This window comes from Eptatretus burgeri, chromosome 9 (genome assembly GCF_056783735.1).
Source record: "Eptatretus burgeri isolate ZD-2024b chromosome 9, Ebu_testis_v1, whole genome shotgun sequence".
NCBI lineage: Eukaryota > Metazoa > Chordata > Myxini > Myxiniformes > Myxinidae > Eptatretus > Eptatretus burgeri.
Window position 1 is genome coordinate 94916495 of NC_140969.1, and position 19304 is coordinate 94935798.

General features: G+C 41.6%; 1 protein-coding gene and 1 long non-coding RNA gene across 2 annotated transcripts in view; one reads left to right on the top strand and one right to left on the bottom strand.

The window, feature by feature from the left end:
• The first annotated feature begins 4963 nt into the window (after nucleotides 1–4963).
• The window catches only part of LOC147020663 (uncharacterized), a 49970-nt gene continuing 35629 nt past the window's right edge, over nucleotides 4964–19304 (top strand). Inside the window, exons 1-3 of the long non-coding RNA XR_015061920.1 lie at nucleotides 4964–6054; nucleotides 14677–14816; nucleotides 17889–18178. This is a non-coding gene — a long non-coding RNA (uncharacterized LOC147020663). The remainder of the gene's footprint in view (nucleotides 6055–14676; nucleotides 14817–17888; nucleotides 18179–19304) is intronic.
• The window catches only part of TDG (thymine DNA glycosylase), a 34516-nt gene continuing 22621 nt past the window's right edge, over nucleotides 7410–19304 (bottom strand). The window contains exons 8-10 of the mRNA XM_085896197.1: nucleotides 10804–10975; nucleotides 9948–10064; nucleotides 7410–9798 (exon numbers count right to left, since the gene is read on the bottom strand). Coding sequence (XP_085752323.1) covers nucleotides 9680–9798; nucleotides 9948–10064; nucleotides 10804–10975 — 408 coding nt within the window. The 3' untranslated portion in view covers nucleotides 7410–9679. The remainder of the gene's footprint in view (nucleotides 9799–9947; nucleotides 10065–10803; nucleotides 10976–19304) is intronic.

A 19304-nucleotide genomic window follows, 5' to 3' on the forward strand; every position in this document is an offset into this window, starting at 1 on the left:
GTAGCAACTTTGAAAAAAAAAAAAAAATTAATAAAAAGGGCCGCCTCCATCCTCTAAAAAAAAATAAATCCAGATGATCGACTGATTTTTTTTTTGATTTTTTTTTGATGGCCTTTCTAGCAGAGTACCCACCCTATGGGTAATCTTGTTCCAAGAATGCAACACGTTATTCTGATGCATACCTTTATTTGGGCGGTGTATAGGCAACTAACAGTTCTGTATATGCAAAAAACACCCATGCAAAAAAACCATGAATTGCGGTCGTGCTGATCCCATGTAGCAAGTCTGGATGTAATCAGCCCAGAGCTGTTGGAGTCGTAGCACGACAAACACCATCCGTGAATTCTTGTAAGTATATATATATATATGTATATATATATATATATATGTATATATATATATATATATATATATATATATATATATATATATATATATGTATATATATATATATATATGTATATATATATCTGATACTTTGAGAAGTATTACCATATATACTGATGAAAAAAAAAAAGTTCCTGTGTGTTTTACACCGATGAGAAATTAAAAGAAAGACATCACATTGTTTGGTCATGTCAATATATAGTGTTTGATGAACATGAAATCGACGTGTGAATGTCAACACGTGTGCAATACATGTATGTCTCCAGAGGTTAGAAGAGGGATGTGGTGAAAAATCAATTAACAGCTCAGCATCTGGTGTGACCATTTGCGTTTGCACATGCTTGGCAACGGTGCCTCAATGAGGACGCAAGATGGTTTGAAGAAGGTTGAGGGATGTCATTCCAGATTTGTACCAAGGCCTTCCGCACATGGGCGAACGTCACCGGCTTGTTGTTAAGACTGCACAATCGTCGTTGCATTTCATGCCACACATGTTCTATGGGAGAAAGATCAGGTGAAAGAGCTGGAAAGGGAAATGTGGGAATGTTCTGTTGTGCGATGAAGTCGGTGACCACTTGTGCGACGTGAGTCCACGCGTTATCCTGATCAAGCGTGATGTGACGTCCATTAAACATTCAGGAACAGGAAGACGAAGAACTTCATCACGGGACCAAATATCTGTCAAATTGCCATTGATGACCTCCAGCTGGATTCTGTGATGGCTCCACATACCATCACATTTCCACCGCCTAACGACGAACATTGCACAACATTCCCATTCTCGTTGATAATTCAACAACGGCCATAATGAGTCAGGATGGAACTTCGACTCCTCTGCAAAGAGGATAGTATCCCAATCTGGTCTCCTGAACCTCAGACGTTATCTACACCAAGCGAGGCGCGCATGTCTGACGTGGCGACAACATTGAACATCCTGCTGGTTGTCATGGTCAGATGTTATGCTCACTAAACCGACTCCTGATTGAACATCCTGCTGGTTGTCATGGTCAGATGTTATGTTCACTTAACTGACTTCTGACTGTTCTGGCACTGATTGGTCACAAGCCAGGGAGGCTGCGAGCTGTCAAACTTGTTGTCTGGAACCGATCCCTAAGGTGCACCAACCCGGGATGGTTACCCTGCCAATGTGGTCACAAGTGGTCGCCCAGAACGTGGACGGTCTCTGATGTTGCCCGTTTGGTGATAATGTCTCCAGAATTACTGTATGGCGTTCTGATGAACACCAAAACACCTGGCGACTTACTGGATGGCGTTCCGATGAACACCTAGCCACAACGTTTAGTGGCATTCCTGTCTCAAGCGTGCCAAGAGCACGTAGACGTTCATTTTTGGGAAGGCACGACATTTAGATGTCATTAAAACGTTCTTCATAGCTGGGAAGGTTTACCAGATCGTACTGCATTGCAATTTGCTCAGTTCCACGTGTAGCATTGTCACGTGACTCAGTCTTCGTGCATCACAATTTGTGCATGCAGTGCACAGTGTACGCAGGCAAGTTCTGAATATTCATGGTAAACTGGGGAACATGTCAAGGCACATGTTGACAGACCGTTATAGTGCTGGAGTACATCAGTATCATTTTTTGGTGGTGCACAGGAACTTTTCTCCATTAGTAGATAATTTTGTGTGCTCCTCCTGTGTCCATCACGCTTTATTCGAAAGAGTTGTTGCTGCCAAAGAACGATAAAAAACAACAAATGACACTGTTGGAAGTGCTATCGAAACCAATAAATGTCAATGTGTGTCAGTGTGTCCTCCATAACTCCAAAACCATGAAACCTATCAGCCTGAAACTTTGCATGCAAACTAAGAAAACTCTAAGGAAGTGCAAGAGTGAAAGTTGGGTGTTTGGGTTAATTAAAACACCCCTTTTGAAGATAATTAACAGCCTTATTTAATTATATCCTTCATCAGGCGATCATTGGCCACCACGCTCTCTGGGGTCTTCAGGCGTTTCCTGGGTAACCTCCCTGGGGTCTGAAACCGCCATGTTTTTTTGGCCTGCTCAACCATACCTTGACTTGGAACAGGCCGCAACGATTTCTTAATGATAAAAATTTTTTTCACTTTCCTCACTCATCGAATGCCTATTCATCGTACCCGGATGCCTGGAGACGTCAGCGTTCGTTGCTTTATTTCATTTCCACACATGCAATCACCAAGAGTATCTCTTAAACTAAGGAGAATTACAAAATTTAAGCTCCAGATTCGAACTTACAAGCAGTTCCGACTCCGAGGAAAGTTTTCATTTGTCCAATTCGGACATATTAGACATTCTGGGTGTTTCTGGGAGGTTTATGTTTAATATGACGGTCGGGGATTGCCAATTGTGTGTCAAGGGAGCCATTTCTTTTCAACCGTTTCATTGGAATGCTAAATCCACCGCTCTACAATATTCACACTGTCACTGAATTTTGTATATAGTTCGATTTGAACAAAGTTCAGGACTGCTCACCTGTGTTGGCCATGTGTTGTTCTGCGGTGCAACAGACGGTGGCTGCCTCGGCGAAAATGTGAAATTTTATTTTCCATGACGTTTCACGTTATTAATGTCATGCGATCCATCACTTCGGCATAGATAAACACACATAAAAATTAAATGTTTCTCTTTCTAAAGTTTCTTCAAATGTTTCGTGCATTGCATAGTAAAGCCACTTGGCATATTCTTCAACATTCATTTGGGATACTGTGGTTCTACCCTGGAGGTCGGAAGTTTCAAATATATTATATGATCACAATGAGAAAAAAATATTTTCAGTTCTGAAATAAGGAATTGCCACATCATGGTAGGAAAGCTGAGAGGTACATATGCTCACTCTGTTTATAGCCTGGATTCAAATCCCAACCCAGCTCTAAACTGTCCTCTCACTGTTTCACAGGCCAGGTGATTCATCACTGTGGTGTCGTCTCTCGGATGGATGATAAACTGGGCATCACATCTGCCGGAATCCCTCAGCCCTCTCCCTCCCAACCCTACCCCCTCTCTCCATTTTTCCGACCCCTCCCCTCTCTATTTCTCTCACAACCCTCCCCCTGGTCCCCCATCTTTCCTATCTCTCTCTCCCAACCCTCCCCCTATTCCTCCATCTTTCACCCCTGTTAAGGTGACTGTAGCATGCACGAATCAGAGTCAGAGCTGACCGGTGAGGTGCAAAGGTCACACATATGATTTCAATGAAATTTGACAACCTTCATCACCCGTGATGGCATTAAAAGAAACGGGGTCTGAAGGGGTCCACAGAGGGAGTTTATTGGGGGGAGGGGGTTGCACTCCCAGAGGTATCTGTTTTCTTCTCAGAAACGATACACACAATTCCGATGAATCTTCCCAACCTTCATCACCCATGACATACCAAAGTTTGTTCATGACATTACAAAAATTACCCCGGTTGGTGGTGACGGTCATCTCTGAAGCTCTGTAGATGTGGATCTCTGATCGGCTTAGAATGACTTCGATGTCGTCTTGCCTTTTGGTTCAACGTCCAGCCGAAAGCCTCGGAGTAAAAAGGATAGAAAACCTCAGAAATCAAACTACATTTCTGAGTTATCCGGAGATAGATTTTAAAAATGGTTGATTTGGAACATTTATGATCAATGTGTCTTCAAAAGGATAGAAACCAGACCTCAGAAATCAAACCGCATTTCTGAGTCATAAATGGTGGATGATATTTTGACAATGGATGATTTCACAAGTTTACAGCATCGGTGACCTTGACATTGACCTTCAATCAGGGCTAAAGTCATACCGTCGTGCATCACTCATCGACCCCTACCTACATACCAAGTTTCATCAAGATCGGGCGAATTTTTTTTTGACCGTATCACATCGACAATTTTAACAACTTTGAAGACATGTGAGTCGATAACCAGGACGAATTTAAAAAAAAAAACCGGCCCGACAAAATTTAGATATTGTTCCATATTATCAGAATCCGAAGAAATTTCGAAGATCGGATCACAAACGGTGGAGGAGATAGATTTTGAAAATGGACGATTTCGCAACTTTGGAGTGGCCTTGACCTTGACCTTCAATCGTGTCAAAAGTCATACGATCGTGCATCACTCGTCGACCCCTACCTACATACCAAGTTTCATCAAGATCGGGCGAATTTTTTTTTGACCGTATCACATGGACGATTTTTCCAACTTTGAAGACACGTGACTCGATAACCAGGAGGAATTTCAAAAAACCGGCCAGACCAGATTTAGATATTTTTCCATATTATCAGAATCCAAAGGAATTTCGAAGATCGGATCATAAACGGCGGAGGAGATAGATTTTGAAAATGGACGATTTTGCAACTTTGGAGTGACCTTGACCTTCAATCGGGTCAAAGGTCATACCATCGTGCATTCCTTATAGACATCGACCCACATACCAAATATCAAGAAAATGGGAAGAAAAAAATGGGGATGTACGGACATTGAGACTGGTTTTATTAGGAGGTCGTCTCTAACGAGATGACCTAAAATCGTGCTCTAAGGGGATTTAAGGGGGTTGACCCCCAAAATATGTATTTGCTTTCTTCTCCAAAACTACGCATACAATTCCGATGAAACTTGACCACCATCTTCACCACCCGTGATGTACTATAGTTTGTTCACGACTTTGGGGTCGAGGAGGGTCAATGGGGCGAGAGGGGTTGCTCCCTCAAAATATGTATTTGCTTTCTTTTCTGAAACCACACACACAATTTTGATGAAACTTGACCATAACCTTTATCACCCATGATGTACCAAGTTTGTTCGTAGCATAAAAAAAATCCATAGGTATTTACTTTCTTCTCCGTTATATATTTTGTGGGTCATACATGCCTTCCAGTGGTTGCCTGGTTATCTTAACCAGCCACTACCAGGTGAGCACTCAGGGATACTGCCCCTATGTTTAATATCTCTGTGAGGTTCTTTGTCATTATTCCTGTAGGTCCAGCTATCACTGGTACAACTTTGGCATTCTTCAGCTTCCAGGATCTTCTCACTTCATTCTTGAGGTCTTGGTGTTTGGTCGTTTTCTTGATTTCTGCATTGTTTAGTCCAAAATCACTGGTATTAACACCTCAATCAGCAATGCCTTCTTCTCTTTTTTTTCCCCCCCAAGTATGATATCTGGTTGCAACAATTTTTAACTGACCCTAACCCTTATGAAAAACTTTGTAAAGGCATTGGATCACGATGGTAAATGATGTTCAATATCTGAGAGAGAGAAGTTTGGTGCGGAGAAAACTGATGCTAAAGTCAAAGCAGATATTTTCGTTGGGCCCCAGATCTGAGAACTGACGTGTGATTCCGAGTTCAAAAATAAACTGAACCCACTTGAGTTTGCAGCATGGGAAGTATTTGTGTTGGTTGTGCAGAACTTTCTTGGGAACCATAGAGCTGAACAGTATGTGCAATTAATGGACAACATTATTAAGGCCGATCAGCGAATGGGTTGCAGGATGTCTCTTAAAATACACTTCTTGCATTCTCATCTTGATTTTTTTTCCCACATAATCTGGGTGAGGTAAGCGATGAGCATGGCGAAAGGTTCCACAAAGACATTTCGGTCATGGAAACTAAGTATCAAGGTCGGTTCAACCCAAACATGATGGGTGATTACTGCTGGGTTCCGACAACGGGAGACCAATTCCACACACCAGTGCAAGAGTAAGACTCTCACGTCTCACACTCTCATGTCTCACACGCACACATCTGAACAGTGCCTACGCTGATGATAGTGAAAGGAAGAGTGTAAACTTGAAGTGTTTCTGAATCACTCACAATGGGGCAGATTTCCCGATCAAGTTTGCACCCTTCATAAGATTACCATGTTCTGATGTTTTATAAACTTATTTTTCTGCAACTTGTTTATGTTCTTGGTTTGTATATTACACATTATACGCGGAGATCAATTATTATGTAAATATGATGTGAAAGTAATTAATAAGCACTGATATTGGATATACAAGGTGGCGATCTGCAATAATAAAGTATCTAATATAGCATGCTGGGTATCATTAATACATATACATATTTTGAAAACCTGATGTGCTGGCTAAATTCTGACTACAGATTTTAAATCGGTGGCCCAGATTTAGCCAAGAACACCTGCATTTCCCTTAATAGCAGACGAATTTTTTTTTGTTGTTGCCCAGTGTTATTTATTAGCTACCAAAAAACAAAACAAATCGATTATTACCTTTCCAGGTGAATCAATTTTAGCTCACCTATACTTTAGTCCGGTGAGCTTGTGATCGAGCAGTGTCCATAGGTAGGTCAGTCAGTGAGTCTATAAACACTTCAGTCATTATTGCTTGAACCAAACACACAGTTTTGATGAAACTTGGCCACAAGCTTCCTATGTGATGCCGAACGAAGGTACATTGACTGCATGAAAATCTGTACTCATTAAATGGTTGAAATCAGGCCAAAAACGCCAAAAAAAAAATTCCTGCCCTAATCTACAGGGGGCGTTGCATCAGCAGCACAGCCATGCTCTCAGACAAAACAATGACCTGTAAACATGGATCACTGTAATCAGCATCGAGGGCTTCCATGCAACCAATCATGTGACCAGATTCTGTGCATGAACAAAATTTCGACATTTCATCACATCATTGACTGTTGCTCCTGACCCAAAGTCTTATATTATTTTCATTATTCTACTGCAGCAGGAACCCTTTAGAATAAAGTGTGATTGATGCACATGGACTGATGCCTCTCTTAAGAAGAGTAGGCAAATGATTTCTGTTTCTGGCACCCACAAACTCCTGTCCAAACTTACAGGAGGCACTGTTATGTATTTACCGCTCAGACCCCCAGAAATGATGCAACCCCAAACCCAAAACAAACACCTTTTCTTCTCATACATAATATCTAAATGGTCCTTTTCAGGTGGACTTGAGACTTGTCAACTTGGAGACATTTTCTGGAGGGATAATTCCACTGCAAAGATATCAGTCTGATTTAAATGACATGGAACTTGATTTTAAAAAAAAAGAAGTCACAACATAATCATGGTCTGAAATGATAGCTTTCAGCCATGTTAATGACCATTTAATTTCATGAATAAACATGATCATGTGTAATTCACAAACAGGCTTATGGGGTAAGAGATCACAATTTAAGAATTTTTATATTGGCGGTGACTTCCTTCTGCACCTTAATGGCTTCTTCGCCAAATGTCACGCGTACCATCGAGTACACAAATTGCATTTATTTTAAACTCATCATAATCACCAGACAAAAACAATGTAAATAATGAAAAAAAAATCACAATGAAAAGTTTGTAAAGACTGTGCAAAACGCTTCTTTTGCTCATAATCAGTGAGTGAAAGAGGTGTGGAAGGAGGGGTGGGATTGGTCTGTGGGGGGGCAGGGTCGGTACGTTATGCAATCTTTCCACTCGGAAATATTTTCACTTTGACCGTTAAGGTTTTCATCGAAACAAAAAAGATAACTGCTTGCACTGACTGGAAATATGGCAACGATTCAATCTGTATTGTCGGACATACAAACGGAATTTTCCTACGCAGACGAGAAAAGGAATACATCGCAATAAAATTAAAAACAGTCTTTCACTGACACGAGTTAAGGAACCAAATGATGTTGGGCATCAGCCAAGAGAGCGAATGCAGCGACAGCACGACGTTAAGAGGTGGTAAAACGACGACGCAACGACAGCAGCCTCTTCAAGCAGGGCAGTACAATGTCGCTTTGAAAAGCACTTCAAGCGAGGACACGGAGAGCCAGGTGGGGATAGAAAATAAAATAAAACGCACGGACGACAGAGCAAAACACGTGAGAGCAATGTTTAAAATGTGATATTTATACCGCAATGATTCTTTCTTTACACCAATCTTAAAAATCAGGATTGGAGGGGGAAAGAAATTTTTTTTTAAAATAGTGACATCTTTAACATCGTACAAATAAATATTTTTTGCTTGACACCTTTAATACCGTTAACCCTCAGAGGACACCAGGATTTATCTCATTGTGAGGAATTTTTAATGTCCTGAGAGGATTGAATGATTCAATTATTAATTAGTAAAAGAACAAAGGATTCAAGTCAAGTGTGAATGAGACATTTAAAAAAGCTTTCAAAGACAGCTAGTACGGATTGACCTTGGACCAGAGAAGGCTTAATAATAATAATAATAATAATAATAATAATAATAAAATAACAAAATGGCTCCCTTAAAGCACGCTTACTCACCGTGCATAATTCATTACTTTGTGCTTTTAAAAGTTCAACATCTAAATGGCATAACTGGTGTTGGCTTAATGGTTGTGGTGGTGGGCTTGGGATCCTCGGATTCTGAGTTCAAATCCCCCATTGGCTGTTGAAATAACACCAGGTGGGCTTGACTGCCTGTCATCCTTCCGAGGTCGGCAAAATTAGTACCAGCTTGCTGGCATCCCATGTCGCAGTGGCGAGGAATCCTGTGTCCAGGATTGTGCCAAATAGCCAAGGAGACTGCTGAGGCAGCACCAACGCTCTGCACAGAGTATGGTTCTAATGGACGGATCTAAATAGCTGGATGACTCAAACATGATGCGTTTTTAAGTGGAAAAAGATGAACAAGAAGTACCAAGAGGTTAAAAAAACAACTCGGTACTCAGTTGGGTTAAATAGACCTCCAGGGAAAGCCTAACACGAAAGAAACAGACAAAGGCCCTGCAATTCACAAGGCATTTCGTTTCCAATGATGTAGCACAATTACATGTCACCGTTGTTCCTTTTCCAATGATGAAGCAAGATTGCATGTGAAAATAAATACACAGACAAGAGGTTGTTTGGAGTGATGCGGATGATGAGCTCCAAAGACGAGGCACATCACTGAGCAGCTTGTAGTTGGGAGTTCATAATCACCGGAACGGTTTGAACCACACAGAGGACAACACAAAGAATAACAAACAACTCGATGTGTTGTCAAAGAATGACAAATGCACAGAGACACAGTTTTGGCCATAAAGCGACCCTCATCGCGGACTAGAGGCCACGCCGGTTGAAATGGATTTTCTGGGCTTTTTGTCTTTCTTGATAAAACCTCGAGCTACTCGTGCTTGTGTGTTCTCCACTCTGCAGTTCGCGCAATTCCGGTGCCAAGGCAAATGTTCAGATCAACTGCCCGTAAGGCCTTTGCTCTTATGTACAGGCTAATCCCGATTTTTAAACACGTACCGAATCACCACTTGCTTTTGAAAAATCTCTTCGGCTTCAGTTCTTACAGTAAACACTTGAGGAAAGGCCTGAGCTTAGCACCAGGTTCTTGGAGAACACAGTTTACGGTCAAACTGCAGCTTTCCCAGGATCCCTTACAGGAGGAACTGTGGGTGATTCCACGGTGGAATGTTCGCCATTGTTCATGAAGTCCACATGTGCTGAGGGTGAAACAACCACTGAAACCCCTGTACAATCAACAAAAGCAAAATAAATTATGGGTGGAAGGGGGGGGGGGCACACTGGATAATACCGTTTTTGTTTTCAATACTGAAGTGCATTTTCATCGAGATCCATGTTCTACTGAGCAGTCTATACTCGTCAAAAATATACATACGAGTAGCAGGTGTAGAAGAGCTGCAGGTGTTCGAGATCGCAGTGTAGCAACCACCGTAGGCAACCTCGTACTCAGGGTCATATTTTTCCTCTTTGATGGCCATCTTCTTGGCATCATCTACAGTGTGGAACAGCATCAGCGTAAGTGAAGATACGGAGCGGGTCCAACGATGTAAATGGACATCAAGGCATACATTCCAGTAAAGACAGAATTATACGCAGGAGAATTTTTTATTAATCTGAATAATATAAATCATAAACTGTCCCCAAATTAATAATTGTGTGACTCAGAGCTCCACCTTCCTCATTACCTCTGCCACCTACGATGGACGGAGGTTTTTTCACCCCTGTCTGTTTGTTTGTGTGCAGGATATATCAAGAAGTAACGGACTGATTCAGACAAAATTTGATTGATAAGTTGGGGTGTTTCACAAGAATGAATCGATTCGATTTTGGTGAAAGTCTGGATCCGGACATGAGAATTGTTTAATTTTCTAAGCGATTCCTCACCACTGAGAGATGGGGCCAAAAACGATATATAGCATTATATTTCAAACAGTTGTGGACGAGTTGTCACCAAACTCGGTGGATGATTTGGGTATGTGACAAGAACAAGCCGATTAGATTTTGGTTCAGGTCTGGATCCAAATCTGGCCTATCAGTGGGAAACAAAACGTAAACTGTTCAGCCTGGCAGAGGTAACGTGCTGTTCTCGTTTGTAGCTGTTAATGCCCTAAATCCCTGTAATGTGCGAGCCTCTGAAAATGCAACATTCCATATAAATTACAAATACATTTTTAAACTGTGCAGACCAAATGCAATGGGATGAGGATGAAGAAAACAAGAGCGACACTAACCCTGAGCCTTCTCCAGGTCAAAGGTGTACTCGGTCTCTTGTACATCAGCAGTGGTCACCTTTCCATGCAGTTTCAAGCTCAGTTCCTTCAGCTTGATATAGAAATGCACTTTGTCTTGGGCCCGGGGAAATTGGGAACAGCGTGCGCTCGACGACGGCATCACGTAGCAAACCTGCCAGGAAGAAAAACAGACCGGACTTTACCACGTATCGACTGTGACGGCATGCTCGTACTGGCCCGCCGATCGGTCACATTGTACAGCCTTCGAGCACTGACGTGACCCTCGCCTTCACATGATTGGTCAGTGCCAAAACCAAAACCGGATTCGAACAAGCACGATACCCAATTCACACCAGAACTGTACTGCTCAAACCTGACCAATGACCACACTTAACATTGCTGTTGAGAACGTCACATGAAAGCTACGACTGATGCTCAATTGGTTTGGCATCACAGTCATGTTTAATTAAATACACAATCATACAAGTTTCATGGAATACTCCTATTGAAAAATACCCCGTCCTACAAATGGTGCTACATTGAAGGAATGAAAAATGTGACTCGGAGATGAAAACAAACAAACAAACAAACGAGGTGTTCAATTTGAGGTACTACACGATATGGTTCCCAAAACTTGAAAATTTGACCTTGGGGTCAAATATGTTTGACCTCAGGCACTAACCATGAAGGTCAAGGCCGATCGCCACCAAAAACTAACTAGCTGAGCGCCAGACCATATACTACATTCCCATAAAGTTTGGAGATGATTCGATTAAAATTACTCAAAAAATAAGGGTTTCGTCGACTCCCCTGATTTGCGACAAAGTGACCTTGACCTTTGACCTTGACCTTCAAGATTTTATGCGCTGAAAGGGACCTCTATAGGCCTCTGATATGTGAAGTTACAAAAATTTCCAATGATAACTGTGCTCTGCAGAGTGATTTATACATGATTACAGACAAAAAAAAAAAACATATGAAGGTCAAGGCCAATCGCCACCAAAAATTAATCAGCTGAGCGCCAGACCATGAACTATATTCCCATGAAGTTTGAAGACGATCCGATCAAAATTACTCAAAAAATAAGGGTTTCATCAACTCCCCTGATTTGCGACAAAGTGACCTTGACCTTTGACCTTGACCTTCAAAATTTTGTGCGCTGAAAGGGACCTCTATAGGCCTCTGATATGCGAAGTTACAAAAATTTCCAATGATAACTGTGCTCTGCAGAATTTTTTATACATGATTACAGACACAAAACAAACAAACAAAAAAAATACAAGCTGACTAACATATCTTGCAAAAAAATCCTCTTTTCCCAATTTAAGGTGAATTGAGAAAGGAGCTCAGACATTTTATGAAGGACAGGAAAATCAGAACACAAGAGACAAAAGTTTTCCTGGGATTGAAATGAGTATGTTCTGCATAGTGAAACAAACATTCAAAATGATACACTAACCTGGAAGCCAATTTGAGTATGTTCAAATATGTAGGCCGAGCTCATCTTGTTGGATCAGCGACAACAAGGAAATCTAGAACCGTGTTTATGAAACCCAACAGCCAACAAGATACTGAATCTTATTTTTAACTTGATATTTTTTAAGCACCGTGTTCAATAAAAGGTATAACTTAGAATCTGAACCAAAGCTCTGAATGCAGCAATACCGAAAATAACACTAACAAGCACACCCAAAGTCATACCAAGCAGCGCATCTGAAGTTACACCAACCGGCACTATTCAAGAAAAAGATCACAGAGTTAAATTTTTCTGACAACATCAGGAGTGTCCCAGGGTAGTGTACAATGACTCCTGTTGTTTATTACTTATAGGAATGACTTGGCACTAATTGCTGAAATTTTAAGTCTGGATATCCTTGCAAATGATACAATGTTGTAGTTAAAAACAAACTGAAGAAAATTTGAAAAATGTACAAAAATGGTGTGAAGGTAAGAGGGTGGTGTTGAAAACTACGCCAGTACAAATCACAAACGGATCAATATGGATAAAACCAGAGAGTTGGTGTCAAAGCCACCCAATGCTCACCTGTTTATACATTTATCGTTTTTAAGACTAGTCTAATAATATTTTTTATAAAGCATTGCAGGGAAGTCTGATCTGAATAATTTTAAAGCAATACAAGTCTGGAGACGGCGATGGTTCATGAGCAATGTACACGGTTCGCCTTTTTCATTTTTTGACCTACGAGGGGATGCCACGGGCAAACTGGTGGGAATCGGTAAAAACGTAAACGATGAAAGTTGTAGTAATCGAAGAGCACTACAAATCGACCACAAATTGTGAAATCCTAAACGTAGTTCGCCTTTTTTATTTTTTTTATGGCGGGAATCGGGAAAAACGTAAATGATGAAAGTTGTAGTACTCGAAGAGCACTACTTGCCTACCAACTTTCATTCGAAACGGGCCACGGGCAAACTGGTGCGAATTGGTAAAAACGTAAATGATGAAAGTTGAAGTAATCGAAGAGCACTACAAATTGACCACGAATTGCGAAATCCCAAACGTAGTTCGCCTTTTTTATGGCGGGAATCGGGAAAAACGTAAATGATGAAAGTTGTAGTACTCGAAGAGCACTACTTGCATACCAACTTTCATTCGAAACAGTTGAAAACCCTAGGAGCTCGATGCCCAATTTATTGATTTTTTTGGCATTTTTCTAAGTTCGTGACCTTGTCCTTGGGACGAAAATGAAAAATCAAGCTCCGTAGGGCTATGCAGGTGCTATTGGGCTAGCCGAATACCAAAACCCCTGCCAGATTCGACAAACCCCCTCGGAGAAAATGTAACTTGAAACCGGCTACCCCTAAAAACAAGTTTTTTGGGCATGGCTCCGCCCATAATGGGCGCAGCACGCCCATTCTCAGGAAAACGCAACTAGATCATAATATAAACCTCCCACCCAAATTTTATCAGGATCGGATCAAAACCCATGGAGCTATGCTCGGGACAGACAGACAGACAGACAGACAGACACACCCATAACGAATATAGTGGTCACTCACTGACTCGTGAACCAAAAGTTGAAGTACTCGAAGAGCACTACTTGCATGCCAACTTTCATTCGAAACAGTTGAAAACCCAAGGAGCTCGATGCTCAATTTATTGATTTTTTTTGACATTTTCTAAGTTTGTGACCTTGTGACCTTGATCTTGGGACGAAAATGAAAAATCGAGCTCCGTGGGGCTATGCAGGTGTCATTGGGCTAACCAAATACCGAAACCCCTGCCAGATTTTCCAAACCCCCTCGGAGAAGATGTAACTTGAAACCGGCTACCCCCTAAAAACACATGTTTTTTGGGCGTGGCTCCGCCCATAATGGGTGCAGCACGCCCATTCTCCGGAAAACACAACTAGATCATGATATCAACCTCCCACCCAAATTTTATCAAGATCTGACTGATCAAAACCCACGGAGCTATGCTCGGGACAGACAGACACACACACCCATAACGAATATCGTGGTCACTTACTGACCCGTGAACCAATATGTATTTGTATATTGTAATCAGTAAAAAATATTGTGGTAGATAAAAACATGAGAAAGGCAATAACTTGCACCAAAAACTTTTACATTTTCACGCTCACGCTCACGCCGGGGGTATCGCTATAGCTCTCTGTTCTTCGAACAGGCGAGTTAAAAAGGGTTGGATTTGAGGTTGTAAGGTCATAAACTTGATGTCTCACCCTCCCCTGTTTTTTTTTTTCTGTCCAACGAGCATAAAGGGGATTACTGTGTGCATTTTGGGCAGAAAGAGGGTTATGTTTGATATTGCTTGTGTCTTGTCTTTCCTTCTTTCTCCATGCGCATGTTTGTTCTTGTTTGTTGTTAATAAATGGTCTCCGACTCCGACAGGGAACAACTGATTTCTTCCACAGTAGCCGTCTGTCCAAAAGAAAAGGTCACTGACAGCCAACGTGGTGGGAATGATCATGGAGACAAATAAAATAAACACCATCTGGTGATTAATGGGGGCTGACAAGGATGACTGAGAGGTATGTACATTCTCCTCCAAGCTGTCTAGCCTTGGTTCGAATCTCGACCCAGCTATAAACTATCTCGGTGTTTCACAGGCAGGGTCATTCATCAATGTGTGTAAACTCGGCGTCCCGTCTGCCAGCATTAATTGGTACATGTTAAAGAGCCCATGGTGCCCTTCACGAAGAGTAGGCAAGATATTGCCGGCACCATGAATAAATTACAAATTCCTGTCCCAACTACTGCTGGGAAGGCAATGGCAAACCACCCAGCATAACCTTTGCTCAGGAAGCTGCTTCGGGAGAGAGGGAGATGGTGCAATCAATTTTTAATCACAGCTTATGGTAATCAGAAGCATTTGAGTCGATAAATATGCTTTCGAATGTTACTTCAAACGATGAATTGGGATTGATGTGCATGGCTTGGAATATATAGCTTGGCCATATATTTAACTCGATAGTCAAGATTACCAAGTGAAGTTTTGCAACAATGCGCGATATTCAATGCCAGTGCACAAACCACATTATCATGTCCAATGAGAATGTAACATTATTGCATCATTTGATGCAAAGCTATGGTGCTGTGTATGGTCAATACCACCGGCAACGGATCGGCAGAGAATAGGAACGTGTTGCGATTCAACCGGTTATAATCGGTTGTGGTGAGCACTGTCTCACAAATGTGGTGTATCATCATTTCTATTCTGCAGTTTCTCAGGCTCACAGAATAGCTGGCATACACAAATGCAGACACACCAGACAACAAAAGACTTGTATTAACAAAAAAAACAGCACAGCCGTTGACGTTCATGGAAGTAACTTCACAGGGCACTCCGAGTGCTAGTGACGTTATCTTGTGGCATCGCTTTTCTCTCCCAATTCAGCACTCAGCAAGGCATTATTAGGGAGTGATATGGCCACCTCCACTCCCACCCCCACCCCCAAACCACCTTTCAATGGACACAAACTCACAAGGTTTATGTGTTCTCTTTCCTCTGAGGAAGCAGCACGTATCACTTCTTTAAGTCTTTGGTAAGACTCGGCCAAAGTCGGAATTGAACCGTGGAGCCCTCAGACTCATTGCAGGCACTCCAATAATCACAATGTCACCGAGTCTGGGTTAATTTTCATCCATGATTGAAGTTGTTTTGTAAATTTGTTTTCATGGTGACCATATTCATACATTTGGCTTCAACGTGTACGTTGTTTTGGCAATAATATGCCAGATGCACGTTAGACATCAGCGCGTTGTTTTTAAGGAACGTGATTGCACACCATATTGTTTGTCTATGAGGGTTATTGATCATGCTTGGGAACGCATTTGTGCATCTGTGTATTCCTGTGTTTAGACAAAAAATTGTTAAAATCATGTTTCTTGGTCACGTTCACCACTGATAACTAACGAAAATTGGGAGAGAACACCTCCCTTTTCCACTTCCGCTATGATGAGCAGTCAGTTATTTATATCGTAGGTACTTTCGGTGTGCAAACTAATTTTCCCTCGAGGTCGAGATTGCACATGCTTACGCAAACCGAAGTACAATGGCGAAGAGTGACCTTGGCTACGTAATCACCAGGTTGAGATCGCCATTGTACTTCAGTACACGTACATGTGTGCAAAGCGTGACGTGAGCGGCGTAATCACCAGCGTCACGAGAGTGACATAATCACCAGGTAGAGAATGCGCATGTTTACGCATACTGAAGACCAACGGCGCAGCATGACGTGATGAGCTACATAAGCACCCGGTGGAGAATGCACGTTTACACGTAATGAAGTACAATGGCGAAACGTGACGAGGGCTACGTAAGAATCAGGCACAGTAGCCTGCATAAGTATTCACTCCCACCCCCATCCAAAGTTTTCACATTTTGATGCCACCTGAGCTTATTTCATGATGCTTTCAAAGCAAACTTAATATATAGAGTCTTCACAAACTACTCCAAAGTGATTAAGCTAAAAATGCAGATAAAATGTGAATAAGTGAGATTAACAGAGAAAATCAGATGATTCTCAGTTTCATAAATATTCAAATCCTTTGCTTAATTAACCCTAAATCACTCCAGGAGCAAATTATTTGTTTGAAAGGTTACAAAATAAATGTAGTCGGTTTCACCTGCATGTAATCAGTGGTTTAACTTAAAAAATTAAGCTCCTCCACTTACCGAAGGAGTTTTAAGGTGCAACTCATTTGGTGAACCAACAAGGCAAACATGAAGACCAAGGAGCGTTCCAAAGTCAGACAAAGTAGTGGAGAATCACCGTTCAGGAGAGGGTTATAAGAAGATTTCAAAGTCACTCATTATCCCTTTGAGTACGGTGAAATCCATCATTAAGAAGTGGAAGACGCATCATACCACCCAGACTCTATCCAGATCAGGATCATGCATCCAAAAGCTCGGATGTAGTTTGTGGAAAAGCATCTGAATGATAGTGCAGGCATGTGGACAAAATGTATGTGGTCAGACGGGACAAAAATTGAACTTTTTGGTCTAAATTCAAAGTGTTATGTCTGGTGTGAGCCCAACACTGCACATCACCAGTTAACACCATCCCTCCTATCAAGCATGGTGGTGGCAGCATCATGTTGTGGGGCTGCTTTTCATCAGCAGGGACTGGAAAGCTTGTCAGTGTAGAAGGTTGCAAAGTACAGAAAAATCCTTGATGGAAACTTGCTTGAGTCAGCCATGATTGTGAAACTGGGAAGGAGATTGACATTTCAGCAGGACAATGATCCGAAGCATAAAGATAAAGCTACACTGGAGTGGCTGAATAAGGAGAAAATAAATGTTCTTGAGTGATCCAGTCAAAGTACTGACTTGAACCCAATCGAACATTAATGGTGAGACTTGAGGATTGCGGTCCATCGACGATCCCCATCAAACTTGATAAAACTTGAGCAATTTTCACGTGAAGAATGGGGAAAGATTTCACCATCTCACTGTACAAAGTTGTTAAGAGACCTACCCAAAAAGACTCGTAACAGTTATTGCTGTAAAAAGTGCTTACACCACGTCATGATCTAAGGGGCTGAATACTCTTGCAACCAGTGAATTTTGATTTGTACATTTTTTAATTTTTTTTTTACAGGTATTCCATCCATCCATTGGAACCATACTCTGTGCAGAGCGTTTGTGCTGCCTAATCAGTCTCCTTGGCTATTTGGCACAATCCTGGACAGGTCGCCACTCCGACACAAGATACCAGCAAGCTGGAACTCATTTTGCCGACCTCGGAAGGATGACGGGCAGAGTCAACCCCACCTGTATTAACTAAACAGCCGAGCGGGATTTGAACTCAGGATCCTCAGATCCCAAGCCTACCACCCAAACCATTAAGCCAACACCAGGAATCGTTGCCTAAATACCACCAAAATAAAGGTATGAGTCAAAAGATAGTGTTGCATGCTTGGAACAATATCGTCTGTGGGGCGGGTATTCTGCGAGTTCATCTAAAGATGGCATTATTGAATACGTTTGCAATCCACTGTTGAGAATGTGCACATTTACACACAATAATGTACAATGGTGAAAGCGTGACGAGGGTTATGTCATCACAAGGTAGAAAATGTACATGCTTAGCATACTGAAGTACAATGGCACAGCATGACATGGGTTACGTAAGTTCAAAGTAGAGAAAGCACATGTTTACATATAATGAAGTGCAAGGGCAAAGCATGACGTGGGCTACATAATAACCAGGTGAAGATTGCACACGTTTACGCTTATTGAAGTACAACGGTGCAGCATGACCGAGGGCTAAGTAATCACACCAGGTAGTGAATGTGCATGTTTACACATACTGAAGAACAATGGCGAAGCGTCACATGGGCAACATAATCACCAGGTAGAGAATGTGAATGTTTACAAGTAATGAATTACAATGGTGAAGCATGACGTGGGCTACATAAGCACCAGGTAGAGAATGATAATGTTTACACATTTTAAATACAATGGCGAGGCATGACGTGGGCAACGAAAGCAGTAGCACCATGCAGTTTACCTCTGCAAATGTAATCACCCTCACAAAAATAATACACGAGAGGGATTTACAACCCACGCATATTTTACAAACACAAGTCTCGAAGACATTTGCTTTCATAAAAAGATCATGATATTCCAGTAATCACACTAAAATATGCAATTTGGTGCGTCTGTCTGTCTGAATGACCGCAATACATTTGGTTGTTTCTTATCCAATCAACCAATCTCAACTAAACATAACAGGAGGCCGAATGGTCACACGATGGAGGTTGTATGGACGCAATTTGCCCCCCTCCCCAAGATGTTTTCTATCTTGGGCGAAATCTGTGTGGAGGTGCGTATCCATGTTAAGATAGCTAATTGTTGCGTTTTTCCAAGGCAACTTCGAATAACAAAGGCAATAACAACACTAATGATAACAGCATTTTTATAGCTCTCTGATAATATCATTTTTACAGATAAAAACTCTCCAAACTGTCTGCCTCTGGAATCAAAGGCCAACACCATTCTTGAATGACTGACT